A 20,057-nucleotide genomic window follows, 5' to 3' on the forward strand; every position below is an offset into this window, starting at 1 on the left:
GATCCGTTCCGCCCTCCAAACTGGTGCCTCACTGACGGGTACCGCCCAGCGGGCAAAATAGAGGGCGTGTCTTTTGGCGCTAACCCGCGTGACGTCAGCGCACTGCCGGGTCGCGTCATCTCAACGCGCCGAGCGCGCAGACATGGCGGAGGTTGGCAGAGTGCCGCTGAGCGACCCTGGTGCTCTGCTGCCCGCAGGCTTCTGGGCTGCCGTGACCGTGTGGCTGGAGAGGCCACAGGTGGTCAACAAACGGCTGTGCGGCGTCCGCGTGGAGGTCCGCGGGAGCGCTTCTCGGCCCCGCGCCCAGGCGGAGTGCGGACCACGGCGTGGACGGGGACGCGGGCCGGAGGGGCATGACACGGGGGAACCCGGACACGCCTCTCCCGAAGGAGAGCCAGGGTTGGGACCTAGGGCAATCGGCGAAGGCGACGCCCCCGCGGCTGTCTTAGACTCGCTGTGGGACCGAGTCTCCCAAAGCCTCGTCCAGGACAATTCGGAAATGCTGGCTTTCCTCTCTGGCCCCGAGTTCGGTTCTCAGCCTGAAGCCGCGCAGGAGCTCGATCTGGTTCTCAGAACCGTCATCCCGAAAGCGAGCCCCCACTTCTCCCTTACAGTGCCGAAGAAAGAACTGGTGGTGCAAGGTGGGGGCTTGGTTGGGAAGCGTGCAAACAGATTGAAAAGCGAGACAGGGCCTTTTATGCCGTAGACTTTGCTATGTAGAGCCTGTTGGCCTCGAACTACAGATTTCACCTGCTTCCGCCTCCCAAGTGCTGGAGCTAAAGGCTTGCGCCACCCCGCCCAGCTCTGTACTTTCTAAGTGCTGGCTGTAATAGTGTGTAAAGTGCGGAGCCCTTCTCCCCAGCGCTGGACATCTACTGAGGGTTGGAAAGCATCCTTCTCATATTCGTTGCTGTTCGGTTATACTTCTAAGGGGTCTGTTTGGAGCAGTTATGACCTCTTGGCTTTTCTTTTATCCTCAGATGTCTCCAATGGGAGGGTCACCTTTTTGCCCTTGGAAGAAGATGATGCAGGGAATTTGGAAGTTAAGCTGAGCAACGTGTATCAGCTCCATCTGCACCACAGTGAAGGAGAATGGTAAGAGCTGGGTACTGCTCTATTGCACCACTATGTGATGCTCTTAATCGATATTCTATCCCTGAGTTTCTGGAAGGTTCTGGGCTGCAGAAGAGGTCTTGGGTTGGTGAGATGGTCTCAGATGTATGCTCCAGTCACCACTCTCCTGGTTCCTGCTGCTGTGTTGGGGATTGTAATGTGGGAAAGTTGAGAGAGGTGTCTGACACCTGTAATCCTAACCCTCAGGGAGGCAGAGGCAGGCGGGTCTCTGTGAGTTTGAGGCTAGCCTGGTCTACAAAGTGAGTCCAGGACAGCCAGGACTACACAGAGAAATCCTGTCTCGAAAAACAACAACAAAAAAAAAAACCCAAAAGCAATATAGCCAGAGTGCCCAATCTCTACATTCCAGCTGGCCTTAATGGTCTGCAGCAACTAGTTGGGGTTTGATGCTAGTCAGCTTTCTGTTGCTGTGGCAGAATGCCCAAGGAAGTCAACTTGAGGTTTCAGGGCCAGTACGATGACTATGTGCATAAAGGCGCTTGCTTCAAATCTTACAATCTGAGTTTGATCCTCAGAATCCATGTGTTGGAAGGAGAGAACCAACATGTTCTGTGAGTTGTCCTCTGTCTTTTGCAAGCACATGTACATGCATGCATACATACATATACATGTACACACACACATACAGAGATACAGCTAAATGTATATAATATTAAAAGGGTCTTAGGTTTTCATACGTGGTCGCTCCCCTCTTTGGTTTTGGGGCCTGTGGTGAGGAGCTAGGAGCATGTGGTACAGTCAGGCCTCTCACTCAGGACAACCAGGAATCGAGAGGGGCCAAGGACAAATTCTACCCTTCAAGAGTCCCGATCCCTCACAACTCCCTACTTTTCCAACAAAACCTCACCCTCTAAGCTCCCACCGCCCCCAGTAACCCTTAAGCTGAGCCAGGCTATGAGTTAGCTTGTTGATGAGGTCAGTCCTCTCATGGTTCAGTCACCTCCCAAAGGCCCCACCTTTGAACTCAGCTGAATTGGGGACCAAGCCTTCAACACAGGAGCCTTTGGGGGACTTTTCAAATCTGGAACAAATTCATGTGAACTCTAATCCCATCATCATTCTGTTTCTATATTTCTGTCCAGAGGAGTGGGTGGCGTAGCCTGTCATAGTGTAGAGCCTGCTTAGTATAACGTGCAGGCTTCTCACTCGGGGGAATACTTGCCCATTATGTGCCTAGCCAGGCCCTGAGTTTGGTCTTAACAACATCAGCAACAACATTCACACACTTACCCACACATATATACACAGGGAGAGAGAAAGGATGTCACAGTTACTACTCTCTTTTGGGAAATAAACATGTAACTTAATAAGATTTGAAGCCAGCTCTTCTTACTGCTGTTTCTCTTATTTTTGAAGGTTCATATCTGTTTTAATTTTCTGTCCAGAGAGGTGGCACTCAGATGGTGTTGTCTATCCCAAGCCGGCCTGGCTTGGAGGAGAACTGCTGTCCAAGTTGGCCAGGTGGGCCGTGGAGAACAGGAAGAGCGAGTTTAAAAGCACACTCTCCCTGGTGTCCATCCTGCGCTATAGCAGGATGTACCAGGACCTCAAAGAGAAGTACAGAGACATGGTGAAGGTAATGCTAGCAGCACATCCATGGTCCCCTCACTGAACAGGTGACGTGGCCAGGGCATGCCAGGAAGACTGTTCATGACAACCTGAACTTGAGTTAGTCCTTGCATTATAAGGCAAAGTAGCCAAAGCCACAGACTTAGAGCCTCAGTGATTCATTATAGAGCTGTGGTTTGGGTCTGTCTATACAGACCCTGAAGACCCTGGCCCTTGGGGTGGGGGTGAACTCTCAGTACCTTTAAGGAGCTACTCCTGATTTTCAGCTTTTAAATTGTTCCCAGAACATGGTTTATCTATTGCATCACTCACTGTACCTGTCTGTTCTGTGCACAGCTGACTCTTTAGGGTGCCTTGATTGGCCTTCCTGTTGACAGAGCCTGGCCCTGAACAGTTAGCCCAGTCTCGAGTCCCAGTCCATTTGCACCATTCTCACCATTTCTTTGTGTGAGTGCTTGTATGTATATGTGTGTGAGGTGCATACACCTATGCACACACATGCCACTAGGCCTGCTCGCAAGTCGGCTTTTTAGGTGAGTGCTGAGAATTTGAACTCTAATCCCCATGTTTGCAAAGCGAGCACTTTCCCCACTGAGGACCTGCCCTCCCTTATTCCATTAGTCATTGTCTCTATCCAGATGAACTGAACACATTCTGTTTCTTACAAGCAATGTAACAACTGTTTTTGTATAAAGCACTTATTGTAAGAAATCAACTGATTTTTGCTTTTGAATTGGTATTATACCTTTACTTATTATATGATTAGTTTGGTTTGACTTAGGCTGTTTAGAGATATTTTAAGTTGTTCAAGGTAACAGCTACTTATATGTTCTTTGAAAACATTTTAGGTTTGGCCTGAAGTAACCGACCCTGAAAAGTTTGTCTATGAAGATGTGGCCATTGCTACGTACCTGCTGGTAAGATGCTACTAGTTGGGGGTGACGCGTTCATTAAGTCGGGACCCATGGTTTGCCCTGCTGTGCAATGATTCACATCCAGCATGACTCCTGCGTGAGCACAGAGCACACGTGAACCAGGAAGTTGGAAGGCAGATGAGGCAGGCATCAATGAGACACAGTTGTCCCTGTGGAGGCACCAACTATGCAGTGCCATCCAGCTGTGGGCAGGGTCTCCCCCACGTAGTCTGTTCTTAATGTTCTGGCTGGCCAGCTCAAGTGGACACTTCTTTAACTCAGTACCCTTGGTTTTCTCATCCATAAAGTATTTAAACCAGAGCCTCCCAGTTTCCCTTAAACTTGTAGATCTCTTAGTTTAGAACACGGGGCTATTTTGGTTGTCAAAGCATGCAGTCGTTGAAGAACAAGGAGAAAATATGATGAAACCTTGAGTCATCTTGGTGTACTGGTGGCTAGAGATGACCACTGGACATACATGCCCTTTTTCTGGTGCTGGGATGGAACCCAAGGCCTTATATGTGCCAGGCTCACTCTACCGTAGGTACCACTGAGCTGTACCCCAGCCCTGAATGAATACAATGGCTGGGGAAAACAGTGAGGGAACCTAGTGTCCTCAGAACCAAAGACCCTATCTGTTCTGCTTATTTGTGTCACTTTCCTGGGAGCCCTAGGGTCTTGGAAGATGTTTCTCCACCCTGCCCACCCCCAAGTGGCATTAGCATTTGGGTCCTTTTTCTTTTTCTTGGGCTGGAACCCAGGATCCTCACACATGCCAGGTAAATGCTCTGCCACTGAGCCATTTATCATCAGCTTCTTTTCTAAAATCTTGAGACAGGATTCCCAAGTTTCCCAGGCAAGCCTTGAGCTTACAGTCCTCCTGGGGGAGCTGGGATCACAGGCATGTGCCGTTACCTCATTAGGATTGTTCTGAAACAGAATGAGTCAGCATGTGAGTTGGCTTTACTTTGTCTTTTTTTCTCAGATCCTATGGGAAGAGGAAAGGGCCGAGAGGGGAGTCACCACCAAGCAGTCCTTTGTGGACTTGGGGTGCGGAAATGGCCTTCTGGTCCACATCTTGAGCAATGAGGGGGTAAGCAGAGTTCTGTTGCCTTTTCTTTTCTTAAGATTTCTCTGGGTTGGGCAAAGGGGCCCTCATGTTTCTTAATTTTGTTTTAAATTATTTTAAGGCAAGGTCTCACTATGTAATTTGACTAGCCTAGAACTTGCTTTGTAGTCCTGATTAGCCCCAAACTCACAGAGACCCACCTGTCTCTGACTCCAGAATGGGCAGCCACAGCCAATTCTAACATTTCTTGGTGCTACAGTCTAGCTCATTGATGCCCAAAGCCTCAAGAGGTTGGGAAGCTGGAGCATCCCTGGGTGTCTATAGAGAAGGCATTTGCAGTGGTGACCTTGTCAGGACCTGGAAGCCGGGTGTAGGGGTGACAGGAAGATTCCATAGCCCTCCTCCCAAGTGGGGAAATGAATAAGGTTGCAGTCAGGGTACAGGGACCTTGATGGGGATGATCACAAACTTGCCTTCCCCTGCGTGTTCCCTGAGCACTGGCCCTGGACATGTTCTTAGGGCACAGGCCACCGTGGTCCCTTTGAAGGTCTGTGGTGTGATCACTGATGGGGTACAAGTTCTCACTAGCCAGTGTTACCAAGAGTTGAGAGCTGTGCCTCCCACAGACCCCAGGCATGCCCCTGTCCCTCCTGTGTGGCAGCAGCAGCGCCTGCAGATTTTTATTTTTGCTAACTTAGCCCAGGAGCCACCCATGGTTTCAAAACCTTTCATTTCAGCATCCGGGCAGAGGGATTGATGTCCGAAGGAGAAAAATCTGGGACATGTATGGACCCCAAACTCAGTTGGAGGTATTGTTGTCTCCCTTCCCCCAATGCATCCTCTGTACATCTAGCGAGACTTGTCCTGTCGAGTCAGCTGTTGGCAGGAGCGCCTCAGGATTGAGCCTCCACTGCCCCATTCACTGCCCGCAGCTGTTACTGCTTCATTTGCAGCAGAAAGTACAGTTTTAGAGACTGTTGCATTTTCTTTCGGCTTACCTCTCTTTCAAATTAGGATAAGATGACAAAGGCTTAAGAGACAGGGAGCTCATTGCCAGCCCCTGAGCTCTTATTCTTATGTATTCATGGTTGTTTTCCCAGGGATTCATAATTGCTTGTAGATTGACATTATAGGAAATTTAGCCAAGTAAGATGATGAACTCCTGTAATTCTGACACTTGGGAGGTGGAGGCAGAAGGATCAGCCTGGGTTTCATGAGACCTGTACCTTAAATAAAGGTAGAGAGTTGAGAAATGTTTCTAGGGCTGGGTATGGAGTCATATGCCTTTAATCTCAGCTCTTGGGATGCAGAGGCAGGCAGATCCCTGAGTTCTAGGCCAGCCTCCATACATAAGCAAGTTCAAGTCTAGTGCTAAATAGTAAGACCCTGTCTCCAAAAAGAAAAATTTTAGTCTTAGGTTTGAGGGGTGTTGGTAGGCGGGTGGGTGCATCGAGAGCCCCTGCCGGTGGACGTTCAGTCCATACTGGGAGTGAGGCTGACAATCAGCAGGAGTAATTTGGCAGATGTTAGTGTTACTATGTCCATGGGTCTTACCCTCTGCTTGGTACAAACTTCAAACTATCCCAGTAGTAAGTTCTGACTGAAGGAAGTGCTGATTGGTGTGAAAGGCTTTCAGGGAATGCATAAAGGTTTGTTTTGAGCTGTTTATTAGGGATCTCCAGGGCCTGCCTCAGACCCTACAATGACTCCCCTTCTAGTTTCAGCACCGATGGTTCTAGCGTTGAGTGTGCGAGGTGGAAGCTGACTGTGTTTCTGGTGCACTTTCTGCCTGAGTCTGTGGCTGTTAGGTTTTGATGGAAGCCTCATGCTGCTGTTGCTAATAGTTTGTTTCCAGCTGCAGTTGTGTGATTTCTGTCATAGCTGTCTAGAAGCTTAAGTTTCCCACCCCCTGTTCAGTGGAATTTGAATCCCTTGTTAATATAATGCAGTGATGATTTCAGATTGCCTTTAAATTTGTGCATAAAATGGGAAGGTTGCAATTTGCTATTTTCAGAAGGCCCTTTGTAAAGCATGACCCTCGTAATGGCAATCCAAAGTATAAGTAAGTTCTTGAATCATGAAGAGACAAATGGGCAAATTTAAGTGCAGAGTTAGTGGAATAAACATTGCTAATGGTTTGTTGTCCTGTGAGGTCAAACACTTGGCAGTTGGATGGTGAATGTATCAGCATCTATGTAAACAGCACCACCAGCACCATGGTGGTTCCAACTTTTCTGCTGTGAGGTCTGATGTAGGGAGCTAACCCTCCTACCATGAGGGCTAATGTAGTGACATCTCTAAGATTTCACTCGTTAGTTCGAGATTGGCTGCTGGCCACCAGGAAGGCTGTTGTACAGATACTCAGAAGGGCAGTGTGGATGAGGTGTCACTGCTAGAATTTCACTGACCATAGTGACAGAATAGTCCAGAACTGGGCAGACTTACTCCCTCTGCTCGGAGACCAGTCACCAGCGCTCTCTCTCTCTCTCTCTCTCTCTCTCTCTCTCTCTCTCTCTCTGTTGGCTGCTTTCTGTGTTTATGCAGGAAGCAAGTTTTAGTCATCACCCAGAAAAGTGACCTTTTAGGGGATCCTAAAAGTTGTTAGTGATTTGTGTCTTTGGGGACCAATCGTGGGCAGGATAGTCACCTTCTTCTCTTAGTAAGTTGGACACAGAGGAGGCCCTTGGAGGGTCATGGGATAAGTGGACTGTGACCATGGGTCATGGCCCAGAGCTTCTGGCGCATGTACTGACTAGTTCATCTTGTGTGGCATTTTTAAGGAAGGTTCCATCACTCCAAGTGACAAGACCCTGTTCCCTGGTGTTGATTGGCTGATTGGTAACCATTCTGATGAGCTCACCCCCTGGATCCCTGTCATTGCAGCCAGGTAAGTGGAGAGACAGGTGGCTGTTTCTTCCTGTGCACACGATGTCCACAATAGTAGCCCCTAGTCACCGTGGCAGTGGGGCATTTGACATGGTAACTCAGAGTGTTGACATGATGGTAGCATAGATATATTGAGTAACTCTAAATCTACCTGCTTTTCTTTTGACATTGTGGCTACTAGAAAACCTACACCATCCACGTGGCTCCTCGCATGTTCTGGGAGCCACCACTGATCCCAACTGTGCCATCTCTATGGCATTGCTAACCCATGTTGAAGAGTGTGGGCTTCCTTTTGTGAAACTGTTCTGATTTTGGAGGGTTTGGCTTCAAGGGAAAACTCTTTCCTTAGACAGACCCTTTGCAGCAGTCTGCACTCTTCTCTTAGACAGCGCTTTGAGGGAGTCTGAGACACTGGCTGTGCCTTCAGCCCCGCCTCCCTTGGTCTTCACTGGGCCTCTCCCACCTCCAGGACTGGTTGAGCTGTTTGTGCTGTTAGCTCCATACAAGCTCAAATCTGAACTTACCTCTGCTGTGCCTGCCTTGGTTTCTGATTCCTACCTGAAGTTCCTGCTCCAGAGAGCCGAAGTCACAGTGGACCAGAGAAACCACTCAGGATTTCTTGATTTCTCTTTTATTGATACATGATGTGCCGCATGGCCTTTAGAGATCCATGGGAAAGAATCCCACTATGATGGCTATTGGGAGAAAGGTGCCAGCCTCAGGTCCCAGCACACTGAAGGTGGAGCAAGGAAGTCAGGAATAAATAGTGCATTTGAGGCCAGGTTGGGCCAAAAAAAAATTTTTTTTTTTAACCAAATAAGAACAGACTGGTTTCCACTCATTTTTAGATGGAAGAACGGCAGGAGCAGCTCAGTATTCCGCCCGTGCTGCTTGTGCATGCTGTGGTGAGCCTGCTTACCTGGGTCTGTGCTGGCCTCCTCAGGTCTGCCTAGTCTCTACCTGGGCTCCTCCGGTCATGCTGGGTCTCTGCTGGGCTTCTGATGATTTCCTGGCTCTTTTTTTCTTTCTCTAGGTCTTCCTACACCTGCCGGTTCTTTGTCCTGCCCTGCTGTTTCTTTGACTTTGTGGGGCGGTACCGGCGGCGGCAGAGCAGTAAGACACAGTACCGAGAGTACCTGGACTTCGTGTTGGAGGTGGGGCTCTCCTGTGGCTTCCACGTGCAGGAGGACTGCCTCAGGATTCCTTCTACCAAGCGGGTATGTGCCAGGGCATGTATAGAGCCACTGAGTGTGTGCTCTGCCTGGGACTCCTTTGGAAGTCCTTCAGGCCTCATCCTCAGGCTGACGTCTTTCTCCCAAAAGGTATCTGTGTTGGCAAGTCTTGCTCCTCTGAGTTGGAAAAGGTTCTGTCTGGGGTGGCAGAGACTTGTGTTTCACACGTGCAGTTCCAATGCTTGTCATAACCAAGGAAGCTCATACAGTCTCTGACCCAGTGTTACAGTTGGGTAGTGTGAGTGGTGAGTGCTGGGCAGCCACCCAGCAGGTGAGGACCAGACACATGAGATGCTGCTGTGCTCTAACATGGCAGGGCTGGGCGGCTCTAATGGAACTCCATTGGCCCCCTTTGCTGGTGTGCATCCTGACTCGAGTTAATGGCCAGAGGGAAAGTGTGGAGGAAGTTCCTCAGATGCACTGGGCAGCCACATTGTACTGAGTGTCGGTGCCAGTAGGTTAACACGCAGCCTCAGTCTCTCACAGACTCCTGGAAACCTTCAGAAGTAAACTGTGTCACTGTAAAATGAATTATTTTGTATATAATAATTAAATGCAAGAAATTATTAAGGTGGCAGTTACTCCTTAACCCGCTGTTTTATAAATAAAAGACAGAAATTTATTAGATTTACAGTAAGCCTTAAAACACCAGGGATGGGCAGATATCAACGCTCTTAAGCTATTTTGTCTGCTTCCCAGCCAAAAATTGCCGTAAATGCTTGTACATGTTTCACTTGGGCTTCAGCTTCAGCTTCATCAGGCCAGTCCTCAGAACCAGCTGCTCTTGGCCATGTGCTCCTGGTTAAGTAACACATGGCAACCTGCTCCTTTCTTCCTCCTTCCTCCTTCCTCTTTCCTCCTCATGGTCCTTCTGTGACTCCACAAGCCTGTGAACCTTCACTTTGCCTCTCTTCTGCCCAACCGAGCCTGTTAGCAACTTTATTAGCCAGTCAGGAATAATCAGGGAAGCTAGGTTCACACGGTGTTATTTTGGATTCTTGAAAATTTGCTTTTGGACAGTAGGGATCTTGGGGGACAAGCACTTAACGTGAGTACTTCGTGGTTCCAGCCTCAACACATCACCCCTTGGAGCAAGAGCAGGTCCAGTGAGACTGTCAGAAGCATTTAGAACCCTGAGCCAACTTGCACCTTCCTTGGCCCTGCGCTCACATTCCTCACTAGCTCTTTGTTATTATCATTATTTTTAAACCGTTTCTGTCGGTATCTCTTTAAAAAATAAGGTTTTCAGGGCTGAGCATATAGCTCAGAGGGGAATGCTTCCCAGCAATGCACTAGGTCTTGGATTCCATTGTAGTACAACCAAAAGGCTAAAATAAGGATTTTTTTTCTTATGACAGATTGCTAAAACTTTATCACAATTTGTACTTCAGCACAAGATTGCTCCATGAATGTTGCAATTCAGTGTCTCTTATAACACAGGTCTGCCTCGTTGGGAAATCCAGAACATACCCACCTTCTGCGGAGGTCTGGATGGATGAGCAGAGAACACGGTACCTACGCAGCAGACAGGGCCACCCCCAGAGCCTGCCCAGTGAGAGACATGCATCTTCTGCACCCCAGACTATTGCTCACGGTGCTGGTCACCAAGACTGTCACAGGACCTTTGCTGCTGGGACTGAGTGCATGTCTGAGGGCTTGGCTGCTGAGCGAGGAGCAGAAGCCCAAGCCACAGGGCTCTGGGCACCCGGCTTCAGCCCTAGAGAAAAAGCCGAACGTGTGAGGAATTGTGCCACCCTCCCTCGAGACTTCATTGACCAGGTGGTTTCACAAGTGGCCAATTTGTTATTAGACGGAAAGAAGTTAAACACGGGAACCTCTGAGGATGGGAGTCTGAAGACCTGGAATGGAGGAGGTAGGCCCCACCCTCAGGGCAGGCTCACTTGCTTGCATGGACTCTGGGTCTTCTGTAGCTCAGCACACCCAGAAGCTAGGAGTGAGCAGCTGTCCATAGTTGCTGTTCAGGGGAAGACGGCAGAAGCCAGGGCTGTTCATGTTTAGTTCTTAGTAATAATACAACCGGAGACAGGTCACTGAGTGTCAAAAGCCCCACTCCTTTGAATGCAAATCCAATACTGTAATTCTCTGAAATCCCCAAATACAGGACTGTCATCATGGGAAAGACAGTTGCATCTGATTGTTGGCTGGTTCCTGCACATTTGAGAGAAACAGGCAAAGTAGGCTCACTGGTGCACGCCAAGTTGGAGCTGAGCTTTCAGCTGCACCCCTTCCTTCCACCTGTGACCACTAGAGGGCAGTACGGGGCCATCTGCGGACCAGAACCAGGACTGCACCTGCAGCTGGGGGTGTTGTCTAGTTCTTGCCCCACACAGGTGCAGGTGACCCCCAGCATAACTTAAAGCAGAGTGGCAACACTTCCCCATGCCACATCCTCATTGTGTCTGCTGAGTCCAGGTTATGTTCATCCTCTTACCTCCCACATATGACATGGCAGGATCCTCTTTTATGTTACCCCCAGAACTAACTGATCCTGGGACGCCCTCCAGGACACCAGCCAGAGTGGCCTTGGCTCAGGTGGCTATGTAACTTGAAGACCCAGCACTCCGTGGTTTGGGCCGAGCATCACTGCTTAGATGCTAATATGGTATCTTTGCAGAGGGGCAGCAAGGTTTCTTAGCAAGGCTGGAAGAACAAAGGGCAGGGCTGGGTTGGCATCCAGGTCTGGAAGTTTCCGAGTGTGCTATGCAGCAGAATCTCTGGTTTTCCCAAGGAAGTGATGGGAATTGGGGCCTGTTGGGCTATGCCTGGGGTGGAAAGCCCTGAGCTAGCTGGATCCTCCTTCAGACCTAGGTCCAGAGATGGCTCTAGGGACTAGATCTCATTTTGCCTGCCACTAAGAAGAGTGCCAGGTACCATACCTTCCCTGAGAGGTGACTGGAGGCCTGGGCATCTCCCTCAGTAAGCAATCGCTGGAAACTGGGAAGGAGGCCCTCGGGTCTAGGTCAGCCTAACTGATAAGGCTGTGGAGGCTGGGCTGTCTTTAGCCTAGACACAGGTGTACTGCAGGGTGTAGGGAGGTTCTTGAAAAATACCCCCAGGGACCCACTGTCATCTTAGTTGGACTAGACTTCATTGTCACTGGGTCTCATCAGGGTATTTTCACATACAAGCAGAGTCTTGAGCGACATTGTGAATGGGAGTGCCCTCGCTGTGATATCTGCAGTTCTGTGCACACCTCCCGCTCAGTCCCTCCTGTGCCTGGCCCATGCGGGCAGTGCCCTCAAAGCTCTAATGGCAGCTTGGCCAAGAGACACAGCTAGAGGCTTACCTATTGGTCCTGACCCCTAGCTCCGGGCTAGAGCTCATTTGTATGGTACCAAAGATGTGGGGTCTGAGCCACCCACCAGGCATTGGGTAGACTTACTTGATGCTCAGCCTGCACGTGGAAGCACGTGGTACTGCATGCTGGCACACTGTCCCTGTGGCTGGGGTGGCTGTGCCACCAGCGTGTCCTGTGGTTGTAAGATAAACTGCACGGACAGGGTCCTGTAGCTGAACCACGCTTGAAGCTGCTGGATTGGCTTTGGCTTCAGGACCTGACAGTCTCTGCTGGTTACAGACTTGTAATCTGGGCTGTTTGCGGAAACCCGCTTTCCCACAGGGAGCCTTTCCCTGGCAGAAGTGGCTGCGGAACTGAACCCAGAGATGCTGCGAAGGCTGAAGCGGGAGTGTGGAGGCCTACAGACCCTGCTCAGGAATAACCATCAGGTGTTTGAAGGTAAATCTATGAGGTCACCATACACTGTCCATCCTGTTTGTCCCCAGAACAGGTTCCTCCCTGTACATTCTGTAACACTTTACTTTCTGATCGGCATGGAGGGAGTCACGATACTTAAATGATACTTAAATACTTGATGTTCAGAAGTACCAGCTGGATAGTATGGCATCCCTGAGCACACCCAGGCCACCACCAGCCTGTATCTTAGGGTGAGGCTATACTTACCCTTCTCTCTTGACGCTCCCCAGCCTCTGCTTCGACTCCCTGTGCCTTGGTCCAGATAGCTCCTGTCTGGGGTGTGCCCCTAAACTCCCATTGCTTCCGATGCCTATTCCTCACACAGGGCAGGTGGTCAGTTGTAAAGCCTGCTGGCTGCATCTTGTGTCAGAACATTGGTTTACCTCTGCCACCTGCAACAAGAAGCATGGGTTGCTGTAGAGCCCACGAGGCAAGTTGAGGACATGAGCCTTCTGGTGTCTGCTTGATACTGCCACCCCATGGTCCTAGCACAGAGACTCAGAACTCTTGGGTGGCCTTCCTGGTAAACTGAGGCTTGGCTCTGCTCCAACACTGGATCCCATACTTCCAGAGATAAAAGGGCCCATTCTGCATGGGTCATGGCTTAGTCCCTGCCCTTCGAGAGTGTTTAGTCTCAAAGTTAGTTCCAGGATGGAGAGGGGAGTGTGATGGTGCCCACCCAGAGGCCTGAGGTGTAGACAGTGTCGTGAATTCATGAGCGTGTAGGAATAGCACAAGGTGAAAAGAGCTGCAGGCCCTGAGTCCTCTCACCAGCCCTCTTCACGGAGCACTTATACTTCATAGGTGTCTTCGTTGGGCTTACTCTTGCTGTGCTAAACACCATAACCAAAAAGAACTTGGAGAGAAAGGGGTTTATGGCTTACATATCACAGTCCATTGTGGAAAGCCAAGATAGGAATTCAAACCAGGTGGAAACCTGGAGGCAGTGATTAATGCAGAGGCTGTGGAGGAGTGCTGCTTATTGCTTTGCTCTCCATGGCTTGTGCAGCCTGCTTTCTTCTATAGAACCCGGGACCACCAGCCCAGGGGTGGTCCTACCCACAATGGACTGGGCTCACCCACATCAGTCACTGGTTAGAAAATGCCCTGCAGACTTGCCTGCAGCCCAGTCTTCTGGAAGCATTTTCTCAGTTGAGGTTGCCTCCTCTCAGATGACTATAGCTGTGTCAGCCGTCACACCCCGCCTGGAGTGCCCCCACCCCAGGTGCTTCCATGTCCAGCATTAAGCACAGCAGGCATTGTCTTGTTTCCCCAGTATGCCTTCAGTGCCGGTACCTGCTCAGGCTCAGTTACTCAGAGATGCTGTCCTTGGGAGGCGGTGCTCCAGCTGGGACCAGAAGGAGGGAAGTCCAAGTGAAGAGGACCAGGAGGAGAAGAGTGGGAAGTGAGGAGGTCCAGTGTGTGAGAAGATCTAGGTTGGGTAGCAGGCAGCTGTTGCAATGTCCAGAGAACAGTAGCTTCTGTGACTAGCTTGGTTGATACCCAAGTGGCCTGGGAAGGAGCAGTCTGGCTTCTACGTCTCTGCTTCTGGGACCTGTGCACACTGGCCCAAGGTCCTTGTCAAATCAGTCCTCAGTGTCGAGCTCTGTCGATCTAGGTGAGGGTATGAGCTGCTCTCAGCTCAGAGCTGGTTCCTCTGTGGTGTGCCGTCTACAGCCAAGAGGCCAACGTTATGCACCTCATCCTGACAGTCTGGGACTTGGGGACAGGTTGGGGTCAGCTTTAGCTATGTCCACGAAGGGCCACTGACTGATGGTGATAGGGAACAGGGCCTTGATGGAGACTCAGGTGTTAGAGACAGTTGTCCCTGTCCCAGCCCCAGACCTTAGACCTATGGATGAGAGCATCCCCTGGTCCTCTTCGTTGTCATCGAGAGAGACGGTGTGCACTGCCTCATAGATTTGAGCACAGATGTGCTGTCCCATGTACATGAGAACATGATGTGAGGTGCTCCTGCTTAATGTATTTGAACATGTGTGCTCACTGCCAGTGTGTATACCCATGGGTGCAGAGTGCTCTCCTGTGTGCGGGTGTGGCTGTGTGTCTGCACACTTTGGATGGCCCAGTTGTCCTTTCGGAAGTTAAGTGTGGTTCTGTCCAGCTAACTGGCCTTCACCTGGGTGAGTGCTGCTTGTGGGTAGGTGCAAGAATGGCCTGACACATCCCCCTGGGGGCATTGCCGAAACCAAGAGGCCCACACCCAGATGTTCAGATAAGCCGCCCAGGGCCTGGGATCTGTGCTTACTTAGAAAGCTTTAATCGGGGCTGGAGAGATGGCTCAATGGTTAAGAGGACTGGCTGTTCTTCCTAGAGGTCCTAAGTTTAATTCCCAGCAACCACATGGTGGCTCACAACCATCTGTAATGAGATCTGATTTCCTCTTCTGGTGTGCATGAAACATCACTCGTATACATAATAGATAGATAGATCGATAGATAGATAGATAGATAGATAGATAGATAGATAGATAGATGAAAGAATAAGAAAATAAATAAATAAATGAGCAAGCTCTAATTAGTTAAAATACTACAGCCCGAGGGTCCTCTTGTTTTTCTTTGACTTCACGAAGAACTATCTCTTCTGTCCAGTGTAAATATGTGTGTACGGGGTTAACTGCTTTTCTGTGCAGTTAGCTTTGAGGGAGGCCAGATAGTTTTGGAATCATTTCTGAGTAGAAGGCTTGGGGATCCAGCACCACGTGGGCATTCTCTTTGTGGTCATGCAGAAAATATGTGCTGAAGCTGGGGCTTATCTTTGGATGGAGTTTTGTTTTGTTTCGTTTTATTTTAAGCTAATGTGGCTCCTGCTGATCTGGAGGAGTGTGGGCTCCTGAGAAACCTACTTTCAAATGCTGAAGGTCAGCTCACGTGAACACTGTCCATGCCATGTCAGAACTGACCCCACCTTGGCTCTGCTCCTACCTAGGGCCTGCAGGATTGTGTCTTTCTGTCTGCTAGTGAAGTAGCTTCCTCATCAAGAGTACTTGGACATAGCCCAGAGGGGTTGGTGACTTACCCAAGGTCTCCATTGAGACCGACAATCCAGGCCAGTTGAGACCCTGGCACTGGTGCTTCTGAAGACGGTGCTCTTTCTATTCACTTGGTTCTCACTGCGTTTGAGTGGAGAGTTCTCTGCTTCTCTGCAATCCCAAAAGTCCCCAGCAGGAGGCGTGAGTTGGGGGGTTGGGAAGACAGCAGATTTGTTCCTGTGATTCCATTTCAAATCAGAAGCACATTCCCAGAGGAGAGCTGTTAGCTGTTAGCTGGCTGGCATGTACCCTGGAGGGCCGCCCCTCTGGCTCCTGACACCAGCTTTCCAGAATGACGGCTGTGGGGCCGACAGGGAGCTGCCTGGCATTCCTGGTATAAACTGGAAATGTTAGCACACTGCATACTAGATGCCTGGCTATTGCCCTCTCCAGGCTTCTGCTATTACTGCTCCCTTCTGGTCTTTATACTTACAGACTGGGCTGATCACATGACCCTTGCAGATAGGTCCCTAAAGTGTGGCTAGGTATGCTGCTAGCTCATAGCCATCTAGGGAGTTCTACTGGCCACCATATCCAGCAAGGATGGCAGGCTTCATGTCCACTGTAGCTTGACCTCAGATTGCCTAAACATGTCGGAACTTCAGCAGGGACAGGAGCTCCTGGCCACTTACAGACAAGTGTCCTGCTGCTTCTGAAAGATGCCCCCGAAGCTCCTCTGCACAAGTTCAGAGAGTTGTGGGCCCACAGTGACTGAGTTGTGCCCTATGGTGCACCGGGAGGCTCTGCTCTGGGAACGTCTCTCGGAGTGTCCTGAAGTGACCCTAACCTGGGCTTTAGTTCAAGAAAGAAAACCTCAGCCTGAGGGAGGTGTTGCATGTGGTGTCACTTGACCCTAGGGGCTTCAAGCCATCCTTGAGGATGAAACCCTCCCTGTGTCCCAGGTGCTGTAGGGTCCTCTCAGGACTCATTGCTCAGGTTTCCAAGGGAAATATTTACTTCCAGACTGCTGATGGCAGCAGCCAGGCTCACTGGAGCCGTAGCACAGGGGATCCCAGAGCCAACAGGAAGCTGCGTTCATTCACATACAGTCAGTTCAGTTCAGTTCAGTTCTGGAAGTCAGTGAGCCAGACTCCCTCAATGAGGCACTTTTATTCCTCCCGGCATGCTGGCTGCAGGTAGAAGCATGGGAAACCAGAAGTTTTACAGCAGTGGGAGACCAGAAGGTTTGCTTGCTTTGGCTGAGTTTCACATGGAGCTGTTGGCTCCTCAAAGTGAAGTGTCAGAGGGCAGCAGGCCACACTGGCCATTTCCTGACTAGTATACATTGTGCATCTAAGTTTCATAAGGCAGGACTCATGGCTGGAAGCCTTCACCTTGACCCTGTGCCCTCTGTCAGGACTCCCCACAAGGTGGCGTTTTTCATTCCCCGTATACTAATGACATTCAGGCTAATGTCTGAGGTTTTGTCCTTTTGTTCTAAACCTCAGTTCTGAATGGGCGAGTTCACATCCGTGACTGGCGGCGAGAGCTGCAGAGGGAAAAGCTTCCAGAAGCCAAGCGGAGCCTGTCTGCAGAGGTGTTCAAGACTCGCATGTGCTGGTTCTTCGCTCACCATCCTGATGGCTGCGTACTGCCTGCTGCTCATTGCCCCTTCGCCCATGGGCCTGAAGAGCTGCGCCTGTCCCGGACCTCAAAGAAGCAGAGGCAGGCTTCCTGAGTCACTTCTCTGTGATCTCTGGCTTTTGCCTCTGTGGCTCTCCTACCTATCTCACTTGTCCTGATGACACTGTGCTGAGCTGGGTTGGCTTCAGTGTGACCTGTTGGTGTGACAGTTACTGGCACATGTCTCCAGGCTGCAGAGCCTGCTTGGCCCTTCTCAGACTGCCCTGAAGCCAGAGCCACTGGGTCAGCCCCTATAGACACGACCTTCTCATTCTCAGGGCTGTGTGCCCCAGGTTTCCTCTGCCTGGGAGCTCGCTGCAGGCTAGTCACAGGATCCTGAAAGCAGAGACGCAAGGCTTTCTGAGTCCTAGAGAGGAAAGCTCCCAGAGTCACACCCGGCCACCCTGTGTTGAAGGCATGACTCCGAGTGAACACTGCCCCCTCTTTACCCTTCTCTTTGGAACCCTCTCCCCTGAAGTGTTGGACAGTTTTTCCTTTCAGGAAAAATTATTTTCATTTAGATTTATTTTCAGTCTTACACAGAAGATGCCACTCATATCATCTTGGCTGAATGTCCTGGGGGCCAGCCTCTCTGAAACCTCATGTGGTAGACGTTTCTGATGACTGTCCTGGTGTCACCTTAGCAATGAGAATGAAGTTATTTCTTCTGAAGTGCTAAAGGCTCTACAGTATCCTGGGGCAGGGCAGGTGAGAACCCACAGAGCATCTTCCCACCTCTTCCCCAGTGTGGTAGCCCCAACACCAGAGATGGTGATCTGCACCCAGGCAATACCACCACTGTCTTGCATGGACTAGGCTGTGGCCTCAGGAACTCAAAGAGGGGCAGTCTCTGTCCTCATTGGCCCTGCCTACAGTGGCCTTTTCTCCCAGGTCCACTGGGGCCCAGAACCTGCAGAGCCCTTTCCCAGCCTGGAGTCCTGAGAAGCAGCATTTGGTCTCAGGCCCTGCACGTGTGTGAAATTCTAACTGTTGTCCTTTGTAAGGCAAGGCCCCCAGAGGCATTTTTCTTGGCCCTCCCTCAGATTTTACTGGAGCCCCATGTTAAGACAGCAAGACCGAGAAGTGGGTCAGCGGCTGAAGTTCCCATATTTTCCAGTTTACAGAGCCTCACGCTGAAAACTGGGTTCTGGGAGAAGCCACCAGAGAAGCACATTCAGGATGAGCTGTGGTTGCTCCTTCATATGCTCAATCCCCGCCCCAGGGCCTGCATTCAGTGAGGACAACTTCCAGAAGCCCCTGCATGGGAAGCATATGAGCAGGGTTAGCGAAGTGCTCATGCAAGTGTTCCTTGACAATCCTGCTGCATTGGGTATTCAGTTAAATCAACGTTCTACCATGTCAGTGACAGGACCAGAGGAACAAGTGAACTCAGAGTTCAAGAAATGCACTGATTCACGCTGCAGTGCTAGCTGGCTGGTGAGCACTCGTCCCAGGTCTGCTCCACGTGCAAGCACACACTTGGGCATAAACTGGGGTTTGCCTGGAACATGGCCACCTTGGGTCTGTTTGGTTTCTGAGTCTCCAAAATGGTTGTGAAACACAAGATTAGAGCCCAACGTTGGTGGTGGTGGGTGCTGTGAATCCAGAGCACTAACATGGGTAAGAGCCCTGGGCATCTTCTCTACCTCAGGTCAGCAAGGAGGGGCCCTCAGATCATTTGTTTACTTTTGATTTGTAGTAAATGGCAATGAACCTGGAGGCTCAGAGCACTACAGTAGGGGCAAGCATAGCCTTGCTGGGCCTTTCTGCCCAGGTGCCTCCTGGCTACAGCCAAGGTATGGCCCAAGGCTAGGGTCTCAACAGAGTCTAGACTGGGGAAGGATCTGTGTCCATGCTCTTGTGGCTCCCTCCGCAGGCCAGCTGACAGCAGCAGCAGGCCAGTTTCGAGTCACATCACACAAGTGATGCCCTGTGGCTTTTCCTGAGTTCTCCTGGTCGGAAGCAGGCCACAGGCCCTGCCCACTCTCAGAACAGGCTGGTCGAACACATGGGCACCAATGGGTAAGGATCACGGCTCCCTGCTGCCAGCCACACCCCATGTCCATACTGTTCTACAGCCTCAAAAGCAATGTCACCAGGTGACCAAATATCAGCCACAAGCCTTGGGGACATTGCACATCCTCACATAACAGTCTCCTTTCCTTTTGACTCTGCCTTCCAAGTGGGTGATTCATGTCCCCCAAAGATCACATGCCAGAGCTTCAGACACAGCGTGGTGTGGAAATTGAGATGTCACAGGTATGATGGACTGTGGGGTTAGGGTGCAGGGTGCATCCTGACAAAGTGGCGGTGTCCATAGGGATGAATACAGACACAGGAAGAAGTCGTGGAACCAGAGGCAGATGAGTGATGGTCCACAAGCCTAAGAGTCCTAAGAGCTCCCAAGAGCTGAGGATGGGCAAGAGCACTCTGGAGCTTAAGAGTCCCAGAGATGACTTTGGGTCAGACACTGCCTGGCTTTGAGCTGGCACAGGTGAGTCTCATGGGCCAAGACATCATCTGCTGAGACTAAGTGGGAAGCCAGAGGTCATTCCAGCACCAAGGATTATGGCCTAGTGATCTGTCTTCCCAGAGTAAACAAGCAAGGCCCTGGATAGCCAGCAGTGTCAGTGCCACTTGGGTCATAGGCTCAGACTCCACAGGCCTGCCCTTGCCATTCCACACTTAATCCCTTAACCAGCTGGATGGCCCCAAAGATGGTATCCTCACTATTACCCTTCTATCTGATGAGAAGTTGGAGACACAGAAATGGCAAGTCGTTTGTTCAAGGCTAAACAGTAATCTA

General features: G+C 50.5%; 1 protein-coding gene across 1 annotated transcript; it reads left to right on the forward strand.

Annotated features, from left to right (window-relative positions):
* The first annotated feature begins 117 nt into the window (after positions 1-117).
* On the forward strand, positions 118-18,758 carry Trmt44 (tRNA methyltransferase 44 homolog). Its single transcript, XM_021654917.2, has 11 exons — positions 118-641; positions 981-1,095; positions 2,491-2,710; positions 3,552-3,620; positions 4,603-4,710; positions 5,424-5,495; positions 7,467-7,573; positions 8,606-8,789; positions 10,245-10,677; positions 12,445-12,561; positions 17,077-18,758. Exons 1-11 carry the CDS (start codon positions 143-145, stop codon positions 17,304-17,306), a joined length of 2,154 nt encoding a protein of 717 aa, XP_021510592.1. The 5' UTR covers positions 118-142; the 3' UTR covers positions 17,307-18,758.
* The last annotated feature ends 1,299 nt before the right edge of the window (positions 18,759-20,057 follow it).

Source organism: Meriones unguiculatus, chromosome 12 (assembly GCF_030254825.1).
Source record: "Meriones unguiculatus strain TT.TT164.6M chromosome 12, Bangor_MerUng_6.1, whole genome shotgun sequence".
Lineage (NCBI taxonomy): Eukaryota > Metazoa > Chordata > Mammalia > Rodentia > Muridae > Meriones > Meriones unguiculatus.